At 35.1% G+C, this 23739-nt stretch overlaps 3 protein-coding genes, 1 long non-coding RNA gene and 1 pseudogene across 5 annotated transcripts; 2 read left to right on the top strand and 3 right to left on the bottom strand.

The window, feature by feature from the left end:
* The first annotated feature begins 2 nt into the window (after positions 1–2).
* LOC125846979 (uncharacterized) lies at positions 3–22888 on the top strand. 2 transcript variants are annotated; one of them, XR_007444428.1, is made up of 3 exons: positions 3–131; positions 15097–15279; positions 22830–22888. It is a non-coding gene; the product is annotated as an uncharacterized LOC125846979 (long non-coding RNA). The 2 variants fall into 2 exon arrangements; XR_007444427.1 differs by lacking the exons at positions 15097–15279; positions 22830–22888 and adding an exon at positions 13475–13811 and having other exon boundaries at positions 7–131.
* LOC125846966 (disease resistance protein RPP13-like) lies at positions 131–23739 on the bottom strand. Its single transcript, XM_049526681.1, has 2 exons — positions 23412–23739; positions 131–862 (listed from the first exon to the last, which is right to left on the bottom strand). The coding sequence occupies exons 1-2, from the start codon at positions 23655–23657 to the stop codon at positions 152–154; spliced, it is 957 nt and encodes a 318-aa protein (XP_049382638.1). The 5' UTR covers positions 23658–23739; the 3' UTR covers positions 131–151.
* On the top strand, positions 4120–8384 carry LOC125846971 (uncharacterized). Its single transcript, XM_049526687.1, has 6 exons — positions 4120–4332; positions 4943–5008; positions 6234–6308; positions 7318–7441; positions 7528–7650; positions 7813–8384. The coding sequence occupies exons 1-6, from the start codon at positions 4169–4171 to the stop codon at positions 7954–7956; spliced, it is 696 nt and encodes a 231-aa protein (XP_049382644.1). The 5' UTR covers positions 4120–4168; the 3' UTR covers positions 7957–8384.
* LOC125846946 (disease resistance protein RPP13-like) lies at positions 11887–16240 on the bottom strand (annotated as a pseudogene).
* Positions 13378–23399, bottom strand: LOC125846973 (disease resistance protein RPP13-like). The gene is given in 3 exon segments (XM_049526688.1): positions 13378–13474; positions 22647–22750; positions 22752–23399. Coding segments are annotated over 2 exon segments (624 nt in total). The 5' UTR covers positions 23292–23399; the 3' UTR covers positions 13378–13474; positions 22647–22666.

Below are 23739 nucleotides of genomic sequence, written 5' to 3'. Positions count from 1 at the left end.
CTATGCGAAAGTAGTCCACTCAATACAACAATTGCAAGAGGTAAGCCTCTACATTTTTCCACCATATCCTTAGCTAGACTTTCCATTGCTGGAACCATTGCTCGAACATCAACTAGTTTCCTACAAAAGAGGTCCCAACTTTCTTCTTGGCTTAGGAAGCGAAGTTTATGGACAAAACCTCTATCGTCTGCTCTTTCAGCGACATCCCCTTGGCGCGTGGTGATAATAACTCTGCTGCCATTCTTGCTGTCCGGGANAAACTCTCCCATGCTTCTTTCTGCCACACATCATCAACCACCACAAGGTATTTGCTTCCTTTTAATAGCTTACGAAGGTGATTTTCTAGATCTGTTTCTGCCATCTTTTCCAACAGATCTAGAGTTTCCTTGGTGCAACCTTGGATGGATTTTATGATAGTCTTAAGAAGATCCATTGGGTTGTACTCTTGAGAAACACATATCCAAGCACGTGTAGGGAAGCTTGAGACTATATTAGGACTGTTGTAGAGGTTTCTTGCAAGAGTGGTCTTGCCTAATCCGCCCATGCCATGAATGGAGATGACGCTTCTACGAGGCTCTGCTTTGAGAAGTTGAACTAGCAATGTTTGTACAACATCCTGAAAGCCAACAAAAATGTCATCATCATCTATATATGAGGTAGTTCTCCTCAATGTTGTAACCTGATTACTTGACCCTTCTCCTGCATTACTATTGATATTTGTAATACCATAAGTCTCTCGTTTGCGAGAGATATCCATGATTCGTTGCTTGAGTGATTGGATCTCCTTGGCGACATTGTAGAATTTCTTCTCCTTCCTACATATGCAAGCGCAAGCCTTGAGACGACTAGCACGTTTACCATCCTCGAAACTGTAAGTCTCAAGTATAGCAACAGCGTCATTAGCAATAGAGTTGATCTCAATTACCCATTGTTGAATTCTATGATCTCCACTTTTCTTTTGTTCTGCATCTTTGAGGAATGACTGTATGATAAGTAGCTCAGTTCTCAGCCATCTAATTTCATCTCTGAGATTTGTTCTTAGTGAAACTTGTTGTATGAGGAAATCACCCAATTTTTGAACTGCTAATGACACAAAGGCATCAGCCATCTTTTGGAATACTACTTTTGATTGAAAAAAAGAAGAAGAAGAAGAGGGGTAGATTGAGAGTTTGATAAGTGATGAATATTGTTAACATGGAATTCAGTATTTAAAGCTCAAAAAATCTGACAGGGGAAAAAGTTGTAAAGTAGAAAGATGATAGAGTTTGAGGTTAATGGTAAAGAAAAGTACATATTCTCTACTAACTGCAAGCCAAGAATTTAAAATTGCATCACACAAGTTATGCTCAGTGTATTGGCCAAGCCAAAAGTTGCCGTTCAAGATTTAATATATATGTATGAAAAATAAATTTGTATAATTTTTTATATACAAAGTACTCCCTCTGTCCCAATTTATGTGACTTACTTTCCTTTTTAGCCCGTTCAAAAAAGAATGACACATTTCTATATAAAGTAACAATTTAAATATAAAATATCTATTTTACCTTTAATGAAATGATTTACAGCCTCACAAATTTTTATCATTAATTTGGACTACAAGTTTTAAAAGTCTTTCTTTCTTTCTTAAACTTCGTGCCGAGTCAAACTACCTCACATAAAATGGGACAGAGGAAGTATAATTTTTCAACGAAGAATTTCCGATAGAACACCCTGAGCTATATGTGGCTACGCCACTGCTTCATTGATACAAGTTGTGTGTTTAGAGAAGAAATTATGTCCCCCAGGGCAAACAACAACAACAAGTAGGGTCTGGAGAGGGCAAAATGTATGCAGACCGTACCACTACCTCGTGGAGGTAAAGGTTGTTTCAGAAAGGCCTTCGGTAATAAGTCCCCTGGGGAAAATATCACGATATTTCTGCACTTTATTTAATAAGACATACTATCATATTAGATTAAATTTTTAATCAGGACTAGAAGATTTGTAAAATACATGATTTTTAAATTTCATGGTATCAATGTGGTTATAAAATCATATTATAAATAGTAAAATGAGAAATTTTAAATTTAGTATGTTCAAATTTTATCTTTAAATACTAGATACCTTTCTTTTCTTTTTAACTATCCTTGTTAGGGGAATCTATAGGAAAAAATATGATGAACATGACTTCTCAATTTGAAGATGCGTTTTGTAACTTTGAAGAGAAGAAATAAAATATTCGACAATTCAGCACAAATTAATTTGAATTCAGCCTTGGAGGTTATTCCATAAAGGTTTTGTAAAAGCTTGAAGGTCAAGATCTCAAAATTGATTTCCTGAAAACAAATTTTGTTTTGAATATTGTTAACATGGAATTCAGTATTTAAAGCTCAAAAAATCCAACAGGGGAAAAAGTTGTAAAGTAGAAAGATGATACAGTTGATGTTAATCATAAAGAAAAGTATATATTCTCTACTAACTGCAAGCCAAGAATTTAAAATTGCATCACACAAGTTATGCTCAGTGTACTGGCCAAGCCAAAAGTTGCCGTTCAAGATTTAATATATATGTATGAAAAATAATTTTTAACTTATATATTTTGTATAATTTTTTATATATATAGTATAATTTTTGAACGAAAGATGTCCGATTAAACACCCTAAGCTATATGTGGCTACGCCACTGCTTCATTTGCACAAGTTGTGTGTTAATATATACAAGAACTTATGTCCCAAGGCACCAAGTCCCCAGGGCAAACAACAACATACCCAATGAAACCCTACAATTGGGGGTCTGAAAACGGTAAAATGTATGCAAATCGTACCACTACCTCGTGAAGGTAAATGTTGTTTCAGAAAGGCCCTCGGCAATAAATCCCCTAGGCAAACATCAAGATATTTCCGTACTTTATACTTTATTTAAAAAGACACATCATATTAGATTAAATTTTATTATTCAGAAGAGTTGGTTTAATTGTTCCTCCACCTATATCACTTTTAGCTAATTAATTATATTCCATTTGCTTTATTTTATCGAAATATATTTGACTAGGTATTTCATCAAGACTAGAAGATTTTTAAAAGATACGGTTTTAAAATTTTCATGATATCAATGTGGTTATAAAATCATATTATTAATGGTAAAATGAGAAATTTTAAATTTAGTACATTCAAATTTAATCTTTAAATAATAAATACCTTTCTTTTTCATTTTAATTGTCCTTCATGACTTCACAATTTGAAGATGCGTTTTGTAACTTTGAAGAGAAGAAATAAAATATTCGATAAGTCAGCACAAATTATTTTGAATTCAGCCTTGGAGGTTATTCCATAAAGATTTTGTAAGAGCTTGAAGGTCAAGATCTCAAAATTGATTTGCTGAAAACGAATTTTGTTTTGAATTGGTGATTTCTCAAAAGAACTGAAACGTCGATGAGACTAATAATTTTCCACAAATGAATCCTCTCAATCCTACCTAGCTCCAGTTGGAAAACAAACAAAACGATTTGAGGTTTAGCTACCAATGCTCAAAATACAAGCAATATGCCTTACTTGTTGCATTATCGTACTAGGATTGGAAATAATTAGGTGTCATGCGGAAACTAGCAAAACAAACTTCGAAAGACCACGAGTAAAAAAACAAACGAGAAATATACCAAAAGACACAGATTTAACGTGGTTCAGTCAATCGACCTATATCCACAAAGGAGATGAACAATCTACTATATAAATATGAGAGTACAAAATATTGAGAGAAACAACCTCAACCAATTCATTCGAAATACAAGGAGGTTCACAAATTCTCCTCCATAACCGAAACTCTGAAAACCCTAGGACTATATTGTGAATATTGACTAAGTTAGAAGGAACAAACTCTCTATTCATAGAATCCTAAACCTTTTCCTACAAGAAAAAAATTAGCCAAATATTAAAACCTTTTCCTAAAACGAAAACTTATTCATGGTGAGAAACTCAGGACAATTAATACCCAACACATGTCGCGTCTATGTGTAGGCTCGAAATGTCAACACTAGATTGACACAAATTGATCTTGATCAACTAGTATTGATACTTATACTTAACAAAAACTCATTACCCCATTCCAAACTCTTTTGTCCCATAGAACTAGTATCCCCCACTGCTCCCCCTGAATTTCTTTCAGTACTGTGGAATTTGGGTTTTTAGGGTTTATGAAAATGCAGAGGTGCTGTTCATCTGCGGGTCGATCTGCAATAGGTAAACGATGGTTTTCTTCATCCAACAATGATAAAATTGTCGCTTCAGTGCTCTTCGAAAGATTACCGGTAGTGGTTCCCAAAATCGATCCTACTGTATATGCTTTTCAAGAATTTTCGTAAGTTTTTCTTTTTCTGTTCAATTGTTGCACGAAATCGAAATGTAATCAAGCCTTTTGTGATCCAATTACAATGATTTACTTTTAGAGCAATAAGCTCATTAGCTTATACAGGTGTACTATCGTTCCTAAATCATATAAATGCTGGTTCGTATAATAAAATGATCAAAACATTTACCAGTGTTGATTTTTTTCGCTTTCCAGAAACTGTGGTGGTTAATTAGGGATTAAGGGTACTTTGATATGTTTGCTTGAGAAAAATAGTACTAAAAAACAATAATTATGCTTCAATCCCAAATTAGTCAGGTCAAATTTATGAATCTTCGCTATTTTGTAAGTTTGATAAAGTATATCTAAGAAAGAAAAGAGTTTCTTTTGTCCAAAATTTTGCAGTGGTTTCTAATGCTAGGAGATAATGTGTAATGAAGTTGAGAATAATGAGGTTATAGAATGGGTTGGTAACTAAGATGTCAGCAAAAGGAGAAAATGAGAAGGATAAAAAAGAGCAAAGGTTCATGAACAAGAGTTGGTGAATGACAATGTATATGATTGTTTAACATAATCGGTGTTTAGTTGATTGCAGTAATTTTATTATTAATTTCTTTTATAGGTTTCGTTGGAGGCAGCAATATCGGCGAGAGTATCCAGAAAGTTTTCTGAAGAAGTCTGATACCAGGTACATTTCTGTTGCATTGTTTGAATTACACCTTGCCATTTAATACCTTTTCTTGTGAATTATGTATCTTCATTTTTGAAATATTAACTGATGAATGGTATGAAGAGTGTGCATAGGATGCATGGAATAAGTTTAAACATAATAGACCAGTGAAATTGCTTTAGGAGCTGAATAGCATGAAGAGAGCATAAAAGTCGAAAAGTTTTGAAGATTTTCTGAGCATTCTTCTTTACTCTAGAAATAGAGTTTGTCTAAATGAGAGATCTTGGGGTAAATACTGGTGAATTCTGTTCTGCATACAGTGATTAGAAAAGGGTATGAGCAGCATGGGTTGATGCCGTCCACGACAAAGAAAATAACCAAGAAATAAACAATAAGTTCAAAATTTGGATGGGTGATAAATTTTGCAAAATAAATATTAGTAACTCCTTGTTTACTATTGTAGTTTAGTGCTTTTTTGTTTTCCTTAGATTGTTTAAGACTTTAAGTTCTGGAATCCAGCACTAGAGGTATTTTGCTAGTTTTCAGAACTCCTGAATTGAAAATCTGGGAAAATATTCTTTCTAGGTCAAGTTCTCTTTTAAACTACCATTAACAGTTAAAAGGAAGGATTTGTACTCACAACTGAATAAAGAAGTGGGTAAAACAGTTGAGGAAAAAGAGCTCGTTGCAACAGGCATGGAACCTGTCAGAAATACTAAATAAAACACATTCATTATGTCTCACGAAAACTAATGGCACAATCATGGAGATTTCAAGGTTTTCCTTATTTTACCAATATTTTACTCTTGACTATCTAGCTTTCTGAAGTAACTTGGTCTTGCGAAATTGGTTTCTGTAACTTGGAGAATACCCTTTGGTACTGAGCAGTGAGCATTACAATCTTAGGCCATTTACAATTTAAAAACTTTACTTTCATTTCAAAAAAATACATGATGGTAAAAATGGCCTAATTTCATAGATCACGTTTTAAGAAATTGAGATCTCTTCATGCAACAGTACACATGTTGGAGAGTAAACACTGTCCCCTCTTTTAGCAGTATGACCCAACTGATTTTTACTCCTTGGCTTGTGTAGTATTATTGCCTTTTCTTTCATGCATTCTTCCTTATTAGCCATTAATTATGTATATGGTTCTTCTTAAACATGCTATCACATACTGTTCTGTCTAGTGTCAAATGTCACATGGTCCAGTGGCACGGTTACATCTATATTTTACATGCAGGGGAAAAGGTGATTATCAAATTGATTATAAACCAGCTCCTCGAATCTCAGAAGCAGATAAGACTAATGATCAAAGGTACCAAAGCTTGGACTTCTAATTTTTGTCAAATATTATACAAGAATTTGAATATGGATATTGCACTAGAAGATATTTTTCTTTCAAGAGTTGCTTTACCTAAATTCATCAGACTCGTATTTCCTGACAATAGATGATTATTGACTTCTAATTGTTTATCATAACTAAATTTTTGATTTTGAAATGCCTTAATATTGTCTCGAAGTAATTGTTGTGTTAGTTACATGAGATTTGTCTAATTGCGCATTGTGTAAGTATTTAATATTAAGAATGGAGAGCTACTGTTGCCCCCCGCCCCCCCCCCCCCCCTTTATATGCCTTCTTCCCCCTCTCTACCCCACAAAATAAAGCTTGCGTCTGTTCTTCAACTCATCACTTGGTCAAAATTCGCTAAAAGGTACTAACCCTATACAAAACCTTTGCATTTTCCTGAACATGAATAATATGTCAACAGATATTCAAAGCTTTTGTTTCCTTCTGCTGGTTAGTATTTCATGTTACTGATTATGAAATTTTGTTGATATGCANTACAAGAATTTGAATATGGACATTGCACTAGAAGATATTTTTCTTTCAGAGTTGCTTTACCTAAATTCAGCAGACTCGTATTTCCTGACAATAGATGATTATTGACTTCTAATTGTTTACCATAACTAAATTTTTGATGTTTAAATGCCTTAATATTGTCTCGAAGTAATTGATGTGTTAGTTACATGAGATTTGTCTAATTGCGCATTGTGTAAGTATTTAATATTAAGAATGGAGAGCTACTGTTGCTTCCCCCCCCTTTATATGCCTTCTTCACCAGCTCTACCCGACAAAATAAAGCTTGTGTCTGTTCTTCAACTCATCACTTGGTCAAAATTCGCTAAAAGGTACTAACCCTATACAAAACCTTTGCATTTTCCTGAACATGAATAATATGTCAACAGATATTCAAAGCTTTTGTTTCCTTCTGCTGGTTAGTATTTCATGTTACTGATTATGAAATTTTGTTGATATGCATAAGGTCATTACATCGAGCACTAGACGGGAGACTCTATCTTCTAGTACATGGTACCACACAAGGTAGTGGAAAGCCTGTCTGGCATTTCCCTGAAAAAGTTTATGAGTCTGAAGAGAATTTGCGCAAGGTAAATGGCATTTATTCAGTCCATTTCTTTGGTGATTTCAGTAATTTGGGTTAGAAAAATGAAATATAAGTTGCAACGATTTGTAGTGTGCTGAGTCTGCCCTAGAATCTTTCATTGGAGACCTTTCACATACATATTTTGTTGGAAATTCCCCTATGGGTCATATGGTCATGCAACCCACTGAAGACAAGAAAATCCCGCCAATCAAGGTTTGTACATTTTAATTATTGAAGTATTGAAGTATTGAAGAAAAGGACAGTAAGAAATTCTGTCATCCCACAGGGAGTGAGGGACGGAGGGAGGGAAATTCCCTGATAGCTTCTGCAAAGTTTGTGCCTCTTATGTATATATTCTATATTTTATTGTGGCAGCGCTTCTTCTTCAAATCCCAAGTTATTGCAGCCAACAAATTTGATATTAGAAAGTGTGATGATTTTGTCTGGGTGACCAAAGATGAACTGTTGGAATACTTCCCCCAGCAAGCTGAATTCCTGAACAAGATGATCATCAACTGATGTTAGTTTCTGCTCAAACTTCAGGCTTATTAGGATAGCGGAAATAGTTTTGATCTGAAAAATCCATTTCTTTCCGCAAATGTAATGGCTTGGACTGCTGGAGACCAATTTTATGTCTCGACAGTCTGACTGCAATTTGCCTGTGTGCCATTCATCAAGTTTTGCAGAATTTTGAACATAGGATACCTAAATTACGATGACCTTCTGCCTCAGCTATCACCATGAAGCTATGCTCAGAACTCTCAAGTAGTCACGCAAGTATGAATATACTTGTAGATGCATGATTTCATCTCGTGTCATGAAATAAACAAAACAAATTACATGTTGCAGCCTTAACGAGTTGTGAGCTTTATTACATAGCTGCATTGTGCATTGAGAATATTCTGATTGTGAGTGTCTTTGATTGTTAACTGGATGATCTTAAGATACGTTTTTTCGACCAAGTACTAAGATATTGACTTTGTAGCCTTATTTGGATCTTGGGGTCAAATGAGCAACCTTTATAAAGGTATAAAAGCTATGAGCCTATTACAATGACATTTAATTTGAACTAGTGAAAACTTCAACAACAACATACCCAACGTAATGAGAACTTAGATATATATAGTTACCTTTATCAAAAAAAAAAAAAACATACCCAACGTAATCCCATAAGTGGGGTCTGAGAAAGGTAGTATGTATGCAGTCTTTCATCCCTACCTTGAGAGATAGGGAAGTAAAAACAGTCTGAGAAAAGAAAACAACTGGAAGTAACCAACTTAAACACAAAATCTGCATAATTTAAAATTCAAAAATCTTAAACCTAAGCAACTTCTTATACTAAAGTTTACTGCAGTAACTATAAACAATTTTCAACAATCTTGCTACAACATCCTGAAATCCAGCAAACATGTCACCCTGATCATCCCACATAGGAGTTAGTTCTTCTCAATGTTCTAACCATGGAAGGCTGATTACTTGGACCTTCTCCTGCATTATTATCGATATTTGTAATACCATAAGTCTCTTGTTTGCGAGAAATATCCATGATTCGTTGCTTGAGTGATTGGATCTCCTTGGCATCTTGGCGACATTGTAGAATATATTTCTTGAGACAACTAGCAAATCCAATGTCATCACTTTTACCAACCTCGAAGTTATAAGTCTTGAGTATAGCAACAACATCATTAGCAATAGAGTTGATCTCAAACACCCATTGTTGAACTCTTTGATCTCCACATTGCTTTAGTTCTGCATCTTTGAGGAAAGACTACATGAAGAGTAGCTCATTCTTCAGCCATCTAACTTCATCTCTCAGACTTGTAAGCATGGAAATTTCTTGTATTAGAAAATCACCCAATTTTTGAACTATAAATGACAGAAAGGCATCAGCCATCTTCAGGAATACTACTTTTGATTGAAAATAAGAGGGGGCTGTATATTGGAATAAACTCAGAAGTAGTAAGACATAAATGTGAGAGTATATTGTGTGTCCACTTATGTGATTAAAATTGGGATAAGACACAAGTATCCCCTAGACTACGATTGAAATTACAGAGACATCTTAATTAAATTAAGATCCTATTACCCGGTCCGGAACTTAATTCTTTTTGTAATTATGTATACCTTTTGGCTTAAGTGGCACACTCCATGACAACACACATTTGAGGCGCATGAGAGATATTTGGATGCCACGTAAACCAAAAAGGTGTACAAAATTACCAAAAAAACGGATTCAGGGGTAATGGGACTTTAGTTTAGTTAAAATGTGTCTTTGGAATTTCGATCATAGTCTAGGAGTGCTTGAAACATGACCATGTGGTTTGAGAAAAAAATTTATGACTAGACAAGGCAAGCCATTATTAAAAAGGACAAAGATGCTAGCTAGCCAAGTGAAAAGGTACATTATTATTTTTTTTGTATTAAAGCTTCTTTAACTCGTGGGAAAATATATATGGAGAGAATTAAGTCTACCATGTATTATATGTAATGTGATGTACACTAAGTCCAGGACATATAGATGTTGGAACATATTACATTAAGTAGATGACAGTTGAACAATTACATAACAATATCATTTTTGCATAGAATCCCAAAAAATAATTCTCTTCAAACCAATTCCACCCACTCAAAAAAAGCCAAAACAAAAAGAAATTAAACATTATGGTAATTTACTTCATTATAAAACACTATTAGCTTATATATATACTTAATTAGTATTTCTTAATTTTTTCGTCTAAGAGATAATGTTATGCTTCAATAAAAAAATTGCTACATGAATTCAAAAAACAAAATGAAAATATCATGATTTTTAAAGAAGTAAAAAAAAAGTCCACAATAAAAGAGTATAATACACATTTCAAAGATTTAATTAGGATGAAATTTTTTAATTTCATATATCAAGTTTTCTCTCAATATCCTTCTTAATGGTGCGTATTTTATTACATGAAAATTAACCTTAAAAAAATTTCACAAAAGTATTATATACTAACTTACAACTCTGAATTATTATATTTAATTTTTAAAAAAGGCCTTGAATTTTATTTTTTACTGTTGCAACACATATATATATAATACTAAACTAGTTATCATCATCATATATTATTAAAAGTGAAAATTTATCACGTGCAAAATTAGATTACAATTTTGCTCCTATACTAAATTAAAATATAATAAAATAATTACTCTAAACATAAATTAAATATCTAATTAAATAACATAATAGGGGAGTAAATGAGAACCTACTTTAGTAGTTGAAACTTGAAAGGAATCAAATTAAGTGATTGAGGAATACGAAAGAGTTTTTACCATCAAATCTTCAAGACTACACTATATAAACATATAATAAAACTTCACTAACTTAATATAGGTGGGACCATGAAATATTATTATTTTGTAGAGATATGATCGATAAATTAATATTACTTAATTTAAAGAGTGTTTTGTGAAAACGTCATTCATGAATTTGAGGTCATGATTAATGATCCCCGTTACACAAAAAAATTAACATCAATAACCTTTTGGATTACCTGGATGAAAGTGATACATGTTCAGAGGTCCATTAGTTAGAAGAAATTGTGGATACCCTCGGAAAAAAAAAACAATGTTGATGATGAAGTTGAAGATGATATAATACATTTGCAACTAGTTACGCGTAAGGAAACACTAATCGCATCTAGAACTATTCCCAATTTTATGGTGACGTTCGAAAAAACAACACCAAAACTTTTTGATGTAATAAGAAAAGTTAAAGATGACCTTCAACTAGATTTAAATTTTAACAAAAAAAAACACAATAGAATCACATTTCACTAAATCGTCTTAGATATATTTGTACTTTTAAGGAATTATTAATTTATAATATTGATGGGACCATATATTTATATAGGGGTCTTTTGAAAATATAGTCTTATTAACTTATCAAAAAGAGTGATTTTTTCTATTGGCCCAAGTTGGAACTGAAAGAAAATATTATCTTAGAGAGATTATTAATTTACCGAGTATTAATTTAGTGAGGTTTTACTGTACCTAATATTAGTCATTCAATATATGCTTCTGTCATTAAGCTAGTACAAAAGTGTGTCTTCTAATTTTCAGGTACATTCTTATTAAGTCTAGATTTTTCTGTTTAATTTGCTAACTTCATTTGAATGATAATCTCCGAATTTATTTAATAGGTGCAAAAAATAGCTTAAACGGTATAATCACATGTAAAGAAATGAGTGTTGTATATATGTGGTTTGATGCCGAATGATAATCAACTCTCTTCGATCCTAAGCATTATAGCTGAAACTATTTTATAATCAAATATTACAAGTGTTCCGAAAAACTAAACATGATAGTTAATTGCTATGATAATAGTTTATCATATGCTTTATAAAATAATATTGATTTTATTCAAAAACAAAAAAAAAATTAATGTTGAAATAATCCAACTTGATTCATGCCAACTTCTTCTCCTGTTTAACCCAAATATTAACACACTATTTGTACAAAAAAAACTTGGTCTCTTCAAGCTTCTTCAAGTCTTTCATTCTTTCTGAAATCTCCTTCAGGTTTGGACATTCATAGATATGAAGAGCTTTAATGAGAGGCATTGCACTTGTGCCTAAATCCCATCTTTCTAGGTTTTGAAGATGATCAAGATTAAGGAACTCGAGTTGACTGCAACTGTTATCGCTGCACATTATTTCTTTTCCTTCATAAGCATTTTCTAGTTTGAGATTCCTTAGGTTTGGCAACATTCCCAAAATAGGCATCGGATCTTCTGTCAGTCCTGAGTTCCTCAAAACCATCATTGTGATGGCCTTTGGAAACAGATTAGGCAGTTTCTCTATTCTCCCTTTTAACCACAATTTCTGGAGCTTTTCACAACAATTAACAAATTCAAGGGATGGGAATGATTCATCATAATCTTGACAAGACAATCTGAGAGTGCTAAGGTTTTTCAAGCTGCTAATGATGTTTAGGGAGTAAGAGCTCCTGATACTATCCATGCTTAATTCTCGAAGATTGACTAAATCAACAGGGTCAACATCTTTCCACTGATCACAACGAATGCCTTTAAGAACTTGAAGACTCGTGAGTTTGTTTATACATTTCAGAGGCTCTGAATATTGAACAACTAAATGTCTTAGATTTATTAGGTCAGCTATCTTGCGGGATAGTTGGCAAAATGATGCGTACCCATTTACAACGACAAGTGTCTGTAAATTCTTGAGGTTGCCAATGGAGGAGGGAATATTACAGACACCTGATCTAATGCTTAACAACTTGAGGTAGTACAAACACCCTATGACATCAGGTAGAACACCACCATAATCCATATGCAAGTACAACACATATATATGTCGAAACACATATATATGTTGGAACACATTAGGAAAAACTGGATCGAAGAACATAATTGACCTCAACTTCAAATTAGAAAGATCAAGTGAGTGATACCTTTCTCCTTGACTATGAATGGCAAGTCTGATACATGAAGAGGATTTGGAGTGCTTTCTTGGATGATAAATGTCAAAGAGGTTTGTGTCAGATGCCTTTTGTATGGCAAGATCACGGAGTAAATCATGAACCCTACACTTAGTAACTTTTTCCAAAAATATTTTTGCCACTTGAACCAAGCTTCGTCTTATCAGCTCATTCAAGAAGTCTTCAGAGACATCCTCCATTCTTTCTTCTCCTCTGGGTATGATGAAACCCTCTGCCATCCACAAACGAATTATGTCTTCAGCATCGATCACTTGTCTTCTGGAAAAATACCAATGTACAGAAAACACTGCTTGAGCGCAACTGACAAATCATTGAAGCTTAATGATAGTATGCTGGAGATTTCAATAGATTTATCTTCAATAATGTTCTTCCAAAGGCAGTCTTTCACCTTTTGCCATTTGTTTAACCCCTTTTTATGTGAAAGTAGTCCGCTCAATACAACAATTGCAAGAGGTAAGCCTCTACACTTTTCCACCATATCCTTAGCTAGACTTTCCATTGCTGAAATCATTGCTCGAACATCAAGTAGTTTCCTACAAAAGAGGTCCCAACTTTCTTCTTGGCATAGGAAACGAAGTTTATGAACAAAACCTCTGTCGTCTGCTCTTTCAGCGACATCCTCTTTGCGCGTGGTAATAATGAATCTGCTGCCATTCTTGCTATCTGGGAATGCTCTTTTCAAACTCTCCCATGCTTCTTTCTGCGATACATCATCAACCACCACAAGGTATTTGCGTTCTTTTAATAGATCACGAAGATAAATTTCTAGATCTCCTTCTGTCATCCTTTCCAACAAATCTAGAGTTTCCTTGGTGCGACCTTGGATGGATTTTATGATATTCCTAAGAAGATCCATTGTGTCGTACTCTTGAGAAACACATATCCAAGCGCGTGTAGGGAAACTAAAGGCTATATTAGGACTGATGTAAAGTTTTCTCACAAGAGTGGTCTTGCCTAAACCCCCCATTCCATAAATGGAGACGCTTCGATGAGGCTCTGCTTTGAGAAGTTGAGCTAGCAATGTTTGTACAACATCCTGAAAGCCAACAAAAATGTAATCCTGGTCATCCACAAAAATGCTAAGGTTTTTCAAGCTTCTATTGTTGTTTAGGGAGTAAGATTTGTTAATATTAATCATGCTTAATTCTAGGAGATTGACTAAATCAACATCTTTCCACTGATCACAACAGATGTCTTTAAGAGCTTGAAGACCAGTGAGTTTGCTTATACGTACCAGAGGTTCTGAATACTGAGCAACTAAATGTCTTAGATTTATTAGGCCAGCTGTCTCGGGGGGTAGTTGGCACAACCGTCTGAATTCACTTTTGACACAAAGTGTCTGTAAATTCTTGAGGTTGCCAATGGAGGAGGGAAGATTACCGATACCTCTCAAGCTTAAGAACTTGAGGTGGTACAAACTTCCTATGGCATAAGGTACAGTGCCACCAAGAATATCCTAGTACAACACGTATATATGTTGGAAAACACTACTGAAGTTCATAAGACTCATCTTACGAAAATCGTAATCAAAGAACATAATTGACCTCAGTTTTAAGTTAGAAAGATCAAGTGAGAGGTACCTTTCTCCTTGACTATGAATGACATGTCTGATACATAAAGAGGATATGGAGCGCTTTCTTGGATCATAAATGTCAAAGAAGTTTACCTCCAATGCCTTTTGTATCACAAGATCGCGAAGTAAATCATGAACCCTACATACAGTAACTTTTTCCCAAAATGTTCGAGCTGCTTGAACCAGGCTTCGTCTTATCAGCTCATTCAAGAAGCCTTCAGCGACATCCTCCATTCTTTCTTCTCCATTTGGTATGAAACCCTCAGCCATCCACAACCGTATTATGTTTTCAGCCTCGAGCACTTGATCTTCTGGGAAAATACCAAAGTAGAGAAAACACTGCTTGAGCGCAGTTGACAAATCATTGTAACTTAATGATAGTATGTAGGAGATTTCAAAAGAGTCATCTTCAATGTTCTTCCAAAGGAGGTCTTTCACCTTTTGCCATTCGCCTAGCCCCTTTTTATGCGGAAGTAGTCCACTCAATACCACAATTGCAAGAGGTAAGCCTCCACACTTGTCCACCATATCCTTAGCTAGCCTTTCCATTGTGGAGGTCATTGCTCGAACATCAAGTAGTTTCCTAAAAAGAGATCCCAACTTTCTTCTTGGCTTAGGAAACGAAGTTTATGGACAAAACCTTTGTCGTCTGCTCTTTCAGCGACATTCTCTTTGCGCGTGGTGATAATAACTCTACTGCCATTCTTGCTATCCGGGAATGCTCTTTTCAAACCCTCCCATGCTTCTCTCTGCCATACATCATCAACCACCACAAGGTATTTGCGTTTTTTTAAAAGATCATGAAGGTAAATTTCTAGATCTCTTTCTATCATCTTTTCCAACAAATCTAGAGTTTCCTTGGTGCAACCTTGGATGGATTTTATGATATACCGGAGGAGATCCCCGGTGTTGTACTCTTGAGAAACACATATCCAAGCACGTGTACGGAAGCTATTGACTATATTAGGATTGATGTAAAGGTTTCTCGCAAGAGTGGTCTTGCCTAACCCGCCCATGCCATAAATGGAAATGACGCTTCGGCAAGGTTCTGCTTTGAGAAGTTCATCTAGTAATGTTTGTACAACATCCTGAAAGCCAACAAAAATGTAATCCTGGTCATCCACATATGAGGTAGTTCTCCTCAATGTTGTAACCATGTCACACTGATTGTATGGCCGATTACTTGGTCCTTCTCCTGCATTATTATTGATATTCGTAATACCATAAGTCTCTCTCTTGCGAGAGATATCCATAATTCGTTGCTTGAGTGATTGGATCTCCTTGGAGACTTTGTAGAATTTGGTCTCTTTCCTACAGATGCAAGCGCAACCCTTGAGACGACTAGCAAATCCATCATCACCTTTACCAGTCTCGAAGATGTAAGTCTCGAGTATAGAGACAGCGTCATTAGCAATAGAGTTGATCTCAAACACCCATTGTTGAACTCTTTGATCTCTACTTTGCTTTTGTTCTGCATCTTTGAGGAATGACTGCATGAAGAGTAGCTCATTTCTCAGCCATGTAATTTCATCCCTGAGACTTGTTAGCAGAGAAACTTCTTGTATGAGGAAATCACATAATTTTTGAAGTGCAAATGACACTAAGGCATCAGCCATCTCCAGGAGTTTTGATTTTTATCTGGAAAAGAGGGATATGTACAGAAGAATACAAGTCAGATAATGGGAGATGAGCACTCAAAAGCAGTAGACATAAATAGTATGTCCACTTATGTGATTAAAGTTTAGAAAAAACAAAACATGACCATGTGGTTTTTTAAAAAAGAATTACGATTAGACAACCATTATCAAAAAGGATAAAGATGCAAGCTAAGTGGAAGGCACTTTTTTTTTTTTGAAATATGTATTAAAGTTTCTTTTAGAAATATAAAAATTATGTTCCTGTTTTCTTCTTCTTCTTCTTCACTATTTTTGAGTTAATAGGCAAGGACAACGAAGAAAGCTAAAGGAAAGGAACATTAGACCTGCTCGATAGGGTAAAAAAAAATTCTATAAAGGTGATGGAGTTACGTTGTAGGAAATGGTAAAGAGTAAGTATCATTAGGATATCATCAGTTGGAAATTGTCACTGGCATTGTCGGTTTAGAATATAATGAAGTAAAGAAAATACAAGCTTAAGTCACCTACCGTCCTTTAAAGTTGTCAGTAGAATTCACTTAGCTAGACGCCTCAACTAGGACTAGTATCTATGGAACACCAATTTCCCTCAACATTTGAGCAACTTAAATACTTTTTGCCCAAATGACACTTTGTCTATGATTCACCTCAGATGGACGCGTGAATGAAATTTTTGCAGCTTATGTGGTTCAATGTTAATATTTTCCTCTGCATCTATGAGGAAAGACTGTATGAAGAGCAGCTCATTTCTCAACCATCGCACATCCTCTCTTCGACTTAAAATGCATGTTAACTTCCTGTATGAGTAAATTTCCCAGCTTTTGAACTGCAAATGACACAAAGGTAATGTTCATCTTGTATTCCTAAGATACTTAGAACAAAACTTTGAAGAACTTGGTAAGAAACAACAAAGTTTAAAGAGTATTTTCAAACTAGAAAATTAAAACTAGGAGAGAAAAAGAATCAGAAACAAATTAGAAACAATATAAAAATATTTTTCTCAAAGAAAGAAAATCGAGCCCACTGAATGCACAGTGTCCCCTTAAGGAAATTATTCCCCTCAAGTACCCGAGGTTAATGGAATATATCCTCCCAGGATAGAATGATCTTACTCACCGGTGTATCGGTACCTAAAATCACGGTGTCAGCGAACCACTCAATGGCAGTAAAATACATTTAGAATACTAGATTTAGTAGTAGTAGCAGAAGTCCAGAAATTTATTTTTTCCACTAAAATGAGATGAAATCCCTCAATTTATAGAAAACAAAGGGTAGTGTGAAAAGGTTCTTATTGTGCCTTACCAGAAAGGTCACAAACCTTTGGAAAAGTCACAATCTTTCAGAAAGGTCACCACCTTTCATAAAAGTCACAACTTTTCATAAAAGTCGCAACTTTTCATAAAAGTCACAACTCTTCATAAAAGTCACAATTCTTCATAAAAGTCACAATTTTTCATAAAAGTCACAACTCTTCATTTTCCATTCACACCTTTTAAAACCGAACAATCCCCCGCATGAATAAGGAATGACTCCAAGACGAAGAAACGGACAAGTATGTGTACTTTACAAGCAAGAATTAATTGCATTTGGATAAGTAGATTTCCCCTTGGATTTCTTGTAGTGAACATATGTCGGATATACTTGGTCAATCGGTAGATGCGATATCTTTGAACCGTCGAGCTTTGGTGTATACCTAGACAACCATATGTCACACAATGAACCCTTTACCATTTATGGTTCTTACAGTCATGATTTGTTTGTATATTGATGACATGTTGATCATCAGTAGAGACACTAATGAGATAAATGCTACTAAACGTATGCGAGAAAGCAAGTTTGATATGAATGATCTTGGAGTTGCTGATGCGATCTTAGGTATAAGAATCCTTAGAACTCCATAATGTTTAGCATTGTCACAGTCTCATTGCATCGAAAAAGTACTTGACTAGTTCAAATATTTGGATTTCAATATTGTCAAGACTCCAATAAATGTGAGCTTTGCATTTCAAATGAGTGAAGGCGGAAGTGACTCACAATTGGATTGTGCTAGAGTATTGGGAAGTATGATGTATATCAAGAAGTGTATGCAATAGGATATATTATGTGTTATTAGTAAACTGAGTCGGTTCACGAGTAATCCCAATCAAACTCATTGGATGGCAATGAAAAGAGTTTTGGGGTATTTAAAACATACTCAAAACTATGTCTTGCATTATAACAATATCCAGCAGTATTGAAAGGATATAGTGATGCAAATTGGATCACCAGGATCAAATGAAGTAAAATCCATGAGTGGATATGTATTTACTCTTGGTAGAGCAGCAGTCTCTTGGAAATCTTCCAAAAAGACATGTATCATTATCTCTACAATGATCTCTGATCTAGGTGCTCTAGATAAGGCCGGTGAATAAGTTGAAAGACTCCGGAATTTCTTGATAGATATTTTTTTTTGGTCCAAACCTGTGGCATCAGTATGCATACACTTTGATAGTCAAGATGCAATAGGTAGGGCATGGAGCATGATGTATAGCGGAAAGTCTCATAATATAAGAGATAGACATAATACTGTTAGAAAACAACTACTCTCTAGTGGAATTATCACAATTGACTATGTAAAGTCAAAGGATAATCTGTCGGATCCACTTACAAAAAGCCTTCATTCTTTTGAAGGTGACAACACTTGGTCCTCGCAAAATTATGAATGGGAGCTTTTGAGACTATTACATACAACAAGGGCTGCGAGAACAAGTCTTGAGCTTCAACAGATGTCGGAGATCTTATTTCTGCAGAATATGTATGTCTTGGTGCATCTTTAGCAAATAGGTTACTTCTGAAGGTTCTTTTCCATTGAGGTTTGCATTAGTACATGGTCGATGTTGACAATTTAACTTTGATTTTACTTTATCAACCTTGTCACCTAAATACACCTTTGCAAGCAGGATATCTAATGCAATTTTTATTGACGTTTACTCTATACACTCTACTATGGAATCGGCCGTTATTCATACATTTTACATATATGAGCTTTATGTTTTTCATGTGTTACTTTGCTGTTCTTTTTTGTTCTGCAAATCATCAAAAATTGACCATGGCTCAAAATATAAAATATTGGGGCTCGTGCTCAGCACGGCAATGAGGTTTTTTTTATGCCTATGATACATTAAGCAAACATAAAAGAAGTGACTTAACATGCACTGAACTACTGAAATTTATATGCCCAACCTATTATTTTGGTGAAATTGATCTATTCACTGCGAAAAAGCATAGTTGAGATAACTTGCATTGTGATTTCCTGTTACGTGAATTTGTGAACAACAATCTGTACTTTGTCAACTGCCTTTTTTGTGAAAAACTGATGTGTGCCATTGTATATTTTCATTTTGTTACTCTGTAGGCGTATTTGGTGTTGTTTCCGCCATTCATGCTATGCAATCATGAAGTGAAAATGATCAAAATGCTCCTTAATATACGAGATTTGGTTCCATTTGGTCCGTAATGTATAAACATAATGGAAATAGTCTTTAACGTATTCCAAAAAAAGAGTGATCACCTAAGCCATATAAGTAAAGACAATCACTACTTTTGCTCTCAAAATTAAATGAGACCTTCGACATCTTCCTCCATACATGGCCCAATAATCGAAGATATTCTATGCTTTCTTCCATACTCTATTGAATATATTTACCATACAATTGCATTTTTTTCAAGCCCTACCCTGCATTGAAATTTCTCCCATGGCTCTTTCATGTTAGAACTGGGAATTTCGATGTGGTTTCTGAAATCAAATTGAACGATACGAGAAGGTACCTTTGTTTTGTAGTTTGATAGCTCATTTGCAATGCACATATCGAGGGATCACGAATGTTACTACTTAATCCCTAGAAAATTAAGATAGACCAAGTTGCCTATGGCATCGATCAGGTGGAACAATTAATCAAAACATCATAAAATCATTTTTCATAGAATCCCAAAAACAATTCTCTTCAAACCAATTCCACACACTCAAAAAGCTCAAAACAAATACAATTTAAACACTAAAAACACACTCCTGAAACCTGATTAATGCTCCAATCAACAATCCAACTTTAGCCATACCAATCCCTTCAACTGCTTCTTTCTTCCCCTGCTTAACTCAAATTGTAAGACACTATTTAATATTAATATTAACTAGTATTCATCATCAATTAAAGATAAAAGATTATAATGTGCATGACAGTATCAAGTGTAAACCAAATGATATATTGCTCATTAAACTCGGGAATAATACATAAACATGCCCTTAAACTTGGCTTCAGCTGATATTAATGCCCTCCAACTTTGAGTGTGCACAAGTAAGAACTTAAACTTAAATAAAATAGAACAGATAGACACATTCGTCCTAGGTGGCGTCCTACACGATAATTTTGTGTCCTATGTGGCATCTTACGTGTATTATGCCACAGGACGTGTGTGTCTACTTATTCGATTTTATGCAAGTTTAAGTATCTAGTTGTGCACACCTAGAGTTGGAGGGTATAAATGACAGTTGAAGCCAAGTTAAAGATCATATTTATGTATTATTCCTTAGACTCATTATGTTTTTGGTACAATGAAAGTCATTTTCGAGGAAATATTTGTAATCTGCTTACCAAAATAGTTTCATAATAAAGGGTGAAAGTCATTTTCCATAGAACTGTATTTAGATTCATATTAGTTGCTCAAAACAGTTTTATCCCATGAAAATCCTTTTTCTAGGTACAAAAATGACTTCTGCATACAAGACAAAATCTCAGCCATAATTAGTTTACTTATAAACAATAATTTGTAGTTGACTTTCTTTTAGTAAGTTGATAACGTAAAACAATTAAATTAAACTTAATACTAACATATCTGCAGAAAAGTTGAGTAAAACAAATTAAAGAAATGGTCATTGGGGATTGGGATTAATTACCTCTACGATTATGGAATAGGACATAATATATGCTTGAAAAGCTTCATCGATAAGGAGTTCTCTCCACGTCTTTCATTCTCTCGGGAATCTCCTTTAGCTTTGGACAATCATAGATACCAAGACCTTTAATGAGAGGCATGACACTTGTGCCTAAATGCCATCTTTCTAGCTTCTTAAGACCATCAAGACGAAGGAACTCTAGTTGACTGAAACTGTTATCACTGCAGGTTAATTCATTTCCTTCATAAGCTCTTAATAAATCGAGATTCCTGAGGTTTGGCATCATCCCCAAAATAGGCATCGGATCTTTCATGAGTTTTGAGTCCACAAGAACCATCATGGTGATGGAATTTGGAAATGCGTCTGAAAGAGGCAGTTTCTCTATTTCCCCTTCTAACCACAATTTCTGGAGCTTTTGACAAGAAGTAAGAAATTCAAGGGCTGGGAATGATTCATCATCTTCACAACACAAAGTGACAGTGTTAAGGTTATTCAAGCTGCTAATGTTGTTTAGGGAGTAAGATTTGGTAATATCATGCATGCTTAATTCTCGAAGATTGACTAAATCAACAGGGTCAACATTTTTCCACTGATCACAAGCAAGGCCTTTAAGAACTTGAAGACTACTGAGTTTGTTTATACGTTTCAGAGGATTTGAATAAGGAGCATCTAAATATCTTAGATCTATCAGGTCAGCTGTCTTGCTGGGTAGTTGGCATAAGCGCCCGTTTTCATTTACGACACGAAGTGTCTGTAAATTCTTGAGGTTGCAAATGGAGGAGGGAAGACAACGGATACCTGTCAATCTTAAGTACTTGAGGTGGTATAAACTTCCTATGGCATCAGGTATAGTTCCACCAGAAATATCCAAGTATAACACATACATATGTTGGAACACACTACTGAAGTTTATAAGACTCATGTTAAGAAAATCTGGATCGAAGAACATAATTGACCTCAACTTTAAGTTAGAAAGATCAAGTGAGAGGTACTTTTCTCCTTGATCATGAATGGCATGTCTGATACATAAGAAGGATATGGAGTGGTTTCTAGGATCATAAATATCAAAGAAGTTTACCTCCGATGCCTTTTTTATCACAAGATCACGAAGTAAATCATGAACCCTACATAGAATAACTTTTTCCCAAAATATTCCAGCCACTTGAACCAAGCTTCGTCTTATCAGCTCATTTAAGAAGCCTTCAGCGACATCCTCCATTCTTTCTTCTCCTCTTGGTATAAAACCCTCGGCCATCCACAACCGCATTATGTTTTCAGCCTCGAGCTCTTGATCTTCTGGAAAAATCCCAAAGTACAGAAAACACTGCTTGAGTGCAGTTGACAAATCGTTGTAGCTTAATAATAGTATGTAGGAGATTTCAATAGAGTCATCTTTAATGTTCTTCCAAAGGTGGTCTTTCACCTTTTTCCATTCATCTAGACCCCTTTTGTGCAAAAGTAGTCCACTCAATACAACAATTGCAAGAGGTAAGCCTCCACACTTGTCCACCATATCTCTAGCTAACCTTTCCATCGCTGGAACCATTGCCCGAACATCAAGTAGTTTCCTACAAAAGAGGTCCCAACTTTCTTCTTGGCTCAGGAAACGAAGTCTATGGACAAAACCTCTGTTGTCTGCTCTTTCAGCGACATCCTCTTTGCGAGTGGTAATAATCACTCTGCTTCCATTCTTGCTATCCAGGAATGCTCTTTTCAAACTCTCCCATGCTTCTCTCTGCCATACATCATCAACGACAACAAGGTATTTGCGTTCTTTTAATAGATCACGAAGGTGAATTTCTAGATCTCTTTCTGTCATCCTCTCCAACAAATCTAGAGTTTCCTTGGTGCAACCTTTGATGGATTTTATGATATTCCTAAGTAGATCCATGGTGTTATACTCTTGAGAAACACATATCCAAGCGCGTGTTGGGAAGCTAGAGACTATAATAGGATTTTTGTAGAGGTTGTTCGCAAGTGCGGTCTTGCCTAAACCGCCCATACCGTAAATGGATATGACATTTCGACGAGTCTCTGCTTTGAGAAGTTCAGCTAGCAATGATTCTACAACATCCTGAAATCCAACAAAAATGTGATCCTGATCATCCACATAGGAGGTAGTTCTCCTCAATGTTCTAACCATGGCAGACTGATTACTTGGACCTTCTCCTGCATTATTGATATCTCTAATACCATAAGTATCTCGTTTGCGAGAGATATCCATGATTCGTTGCTTGAGTGATTCAATCTCCTTGTAAACTTTGTAGAATTTGGTCTCCTTCCTACATATGCACGCGCAAGCCTTGAGACGACTAGAAAATCTATCGTCATCACCTTTAGCAACCTCGAAGCTATAAGTCTCGAGTATAGCAACAGCGTCATTAGCAATAGAGTTGATCTCAAACACCCATTGTTGAATTCTTTGATCTCCACATTGCTTTTGTTCTGCATCTTTAAGGAAAGACTGTATGAAGAGCAGCTCATTTCTCAGCAATCTAACTTCATCTCTAAGAGTTGTAAGCAGGGAAACTTGTTGAATGAGGAAATCACCCAGTTTTTGAACTGCAAATGACAGAAAGGCATCAGCCATTTTTAGGAATAACTACTTTCGATTGAAAAAAAGAGGAGGTTGTATATTGGAATACAAGTTGGAAAATGGGAGAAGAGATCAT

This window comes from Solanum stenotomum, chromosome 12, assembly GCF_019186545.1.
Source record: "Solanum stenotomum isolate F172 chromosome 12, ASM1918654v1, whole genome shotgun sequence".
Taxonomy (NCBI): domain Eukaryota; kingdom Viridiplantae; phylum Streptophyta; class Magnoliopsida; order Solanales; family Solanaceae; genus Solanum; species Solanum stenotomum.
Note: the sequence above shows the minus strand (reverse complement) of the source record. Positions and strands in the feature narration are given on the sequence as shown.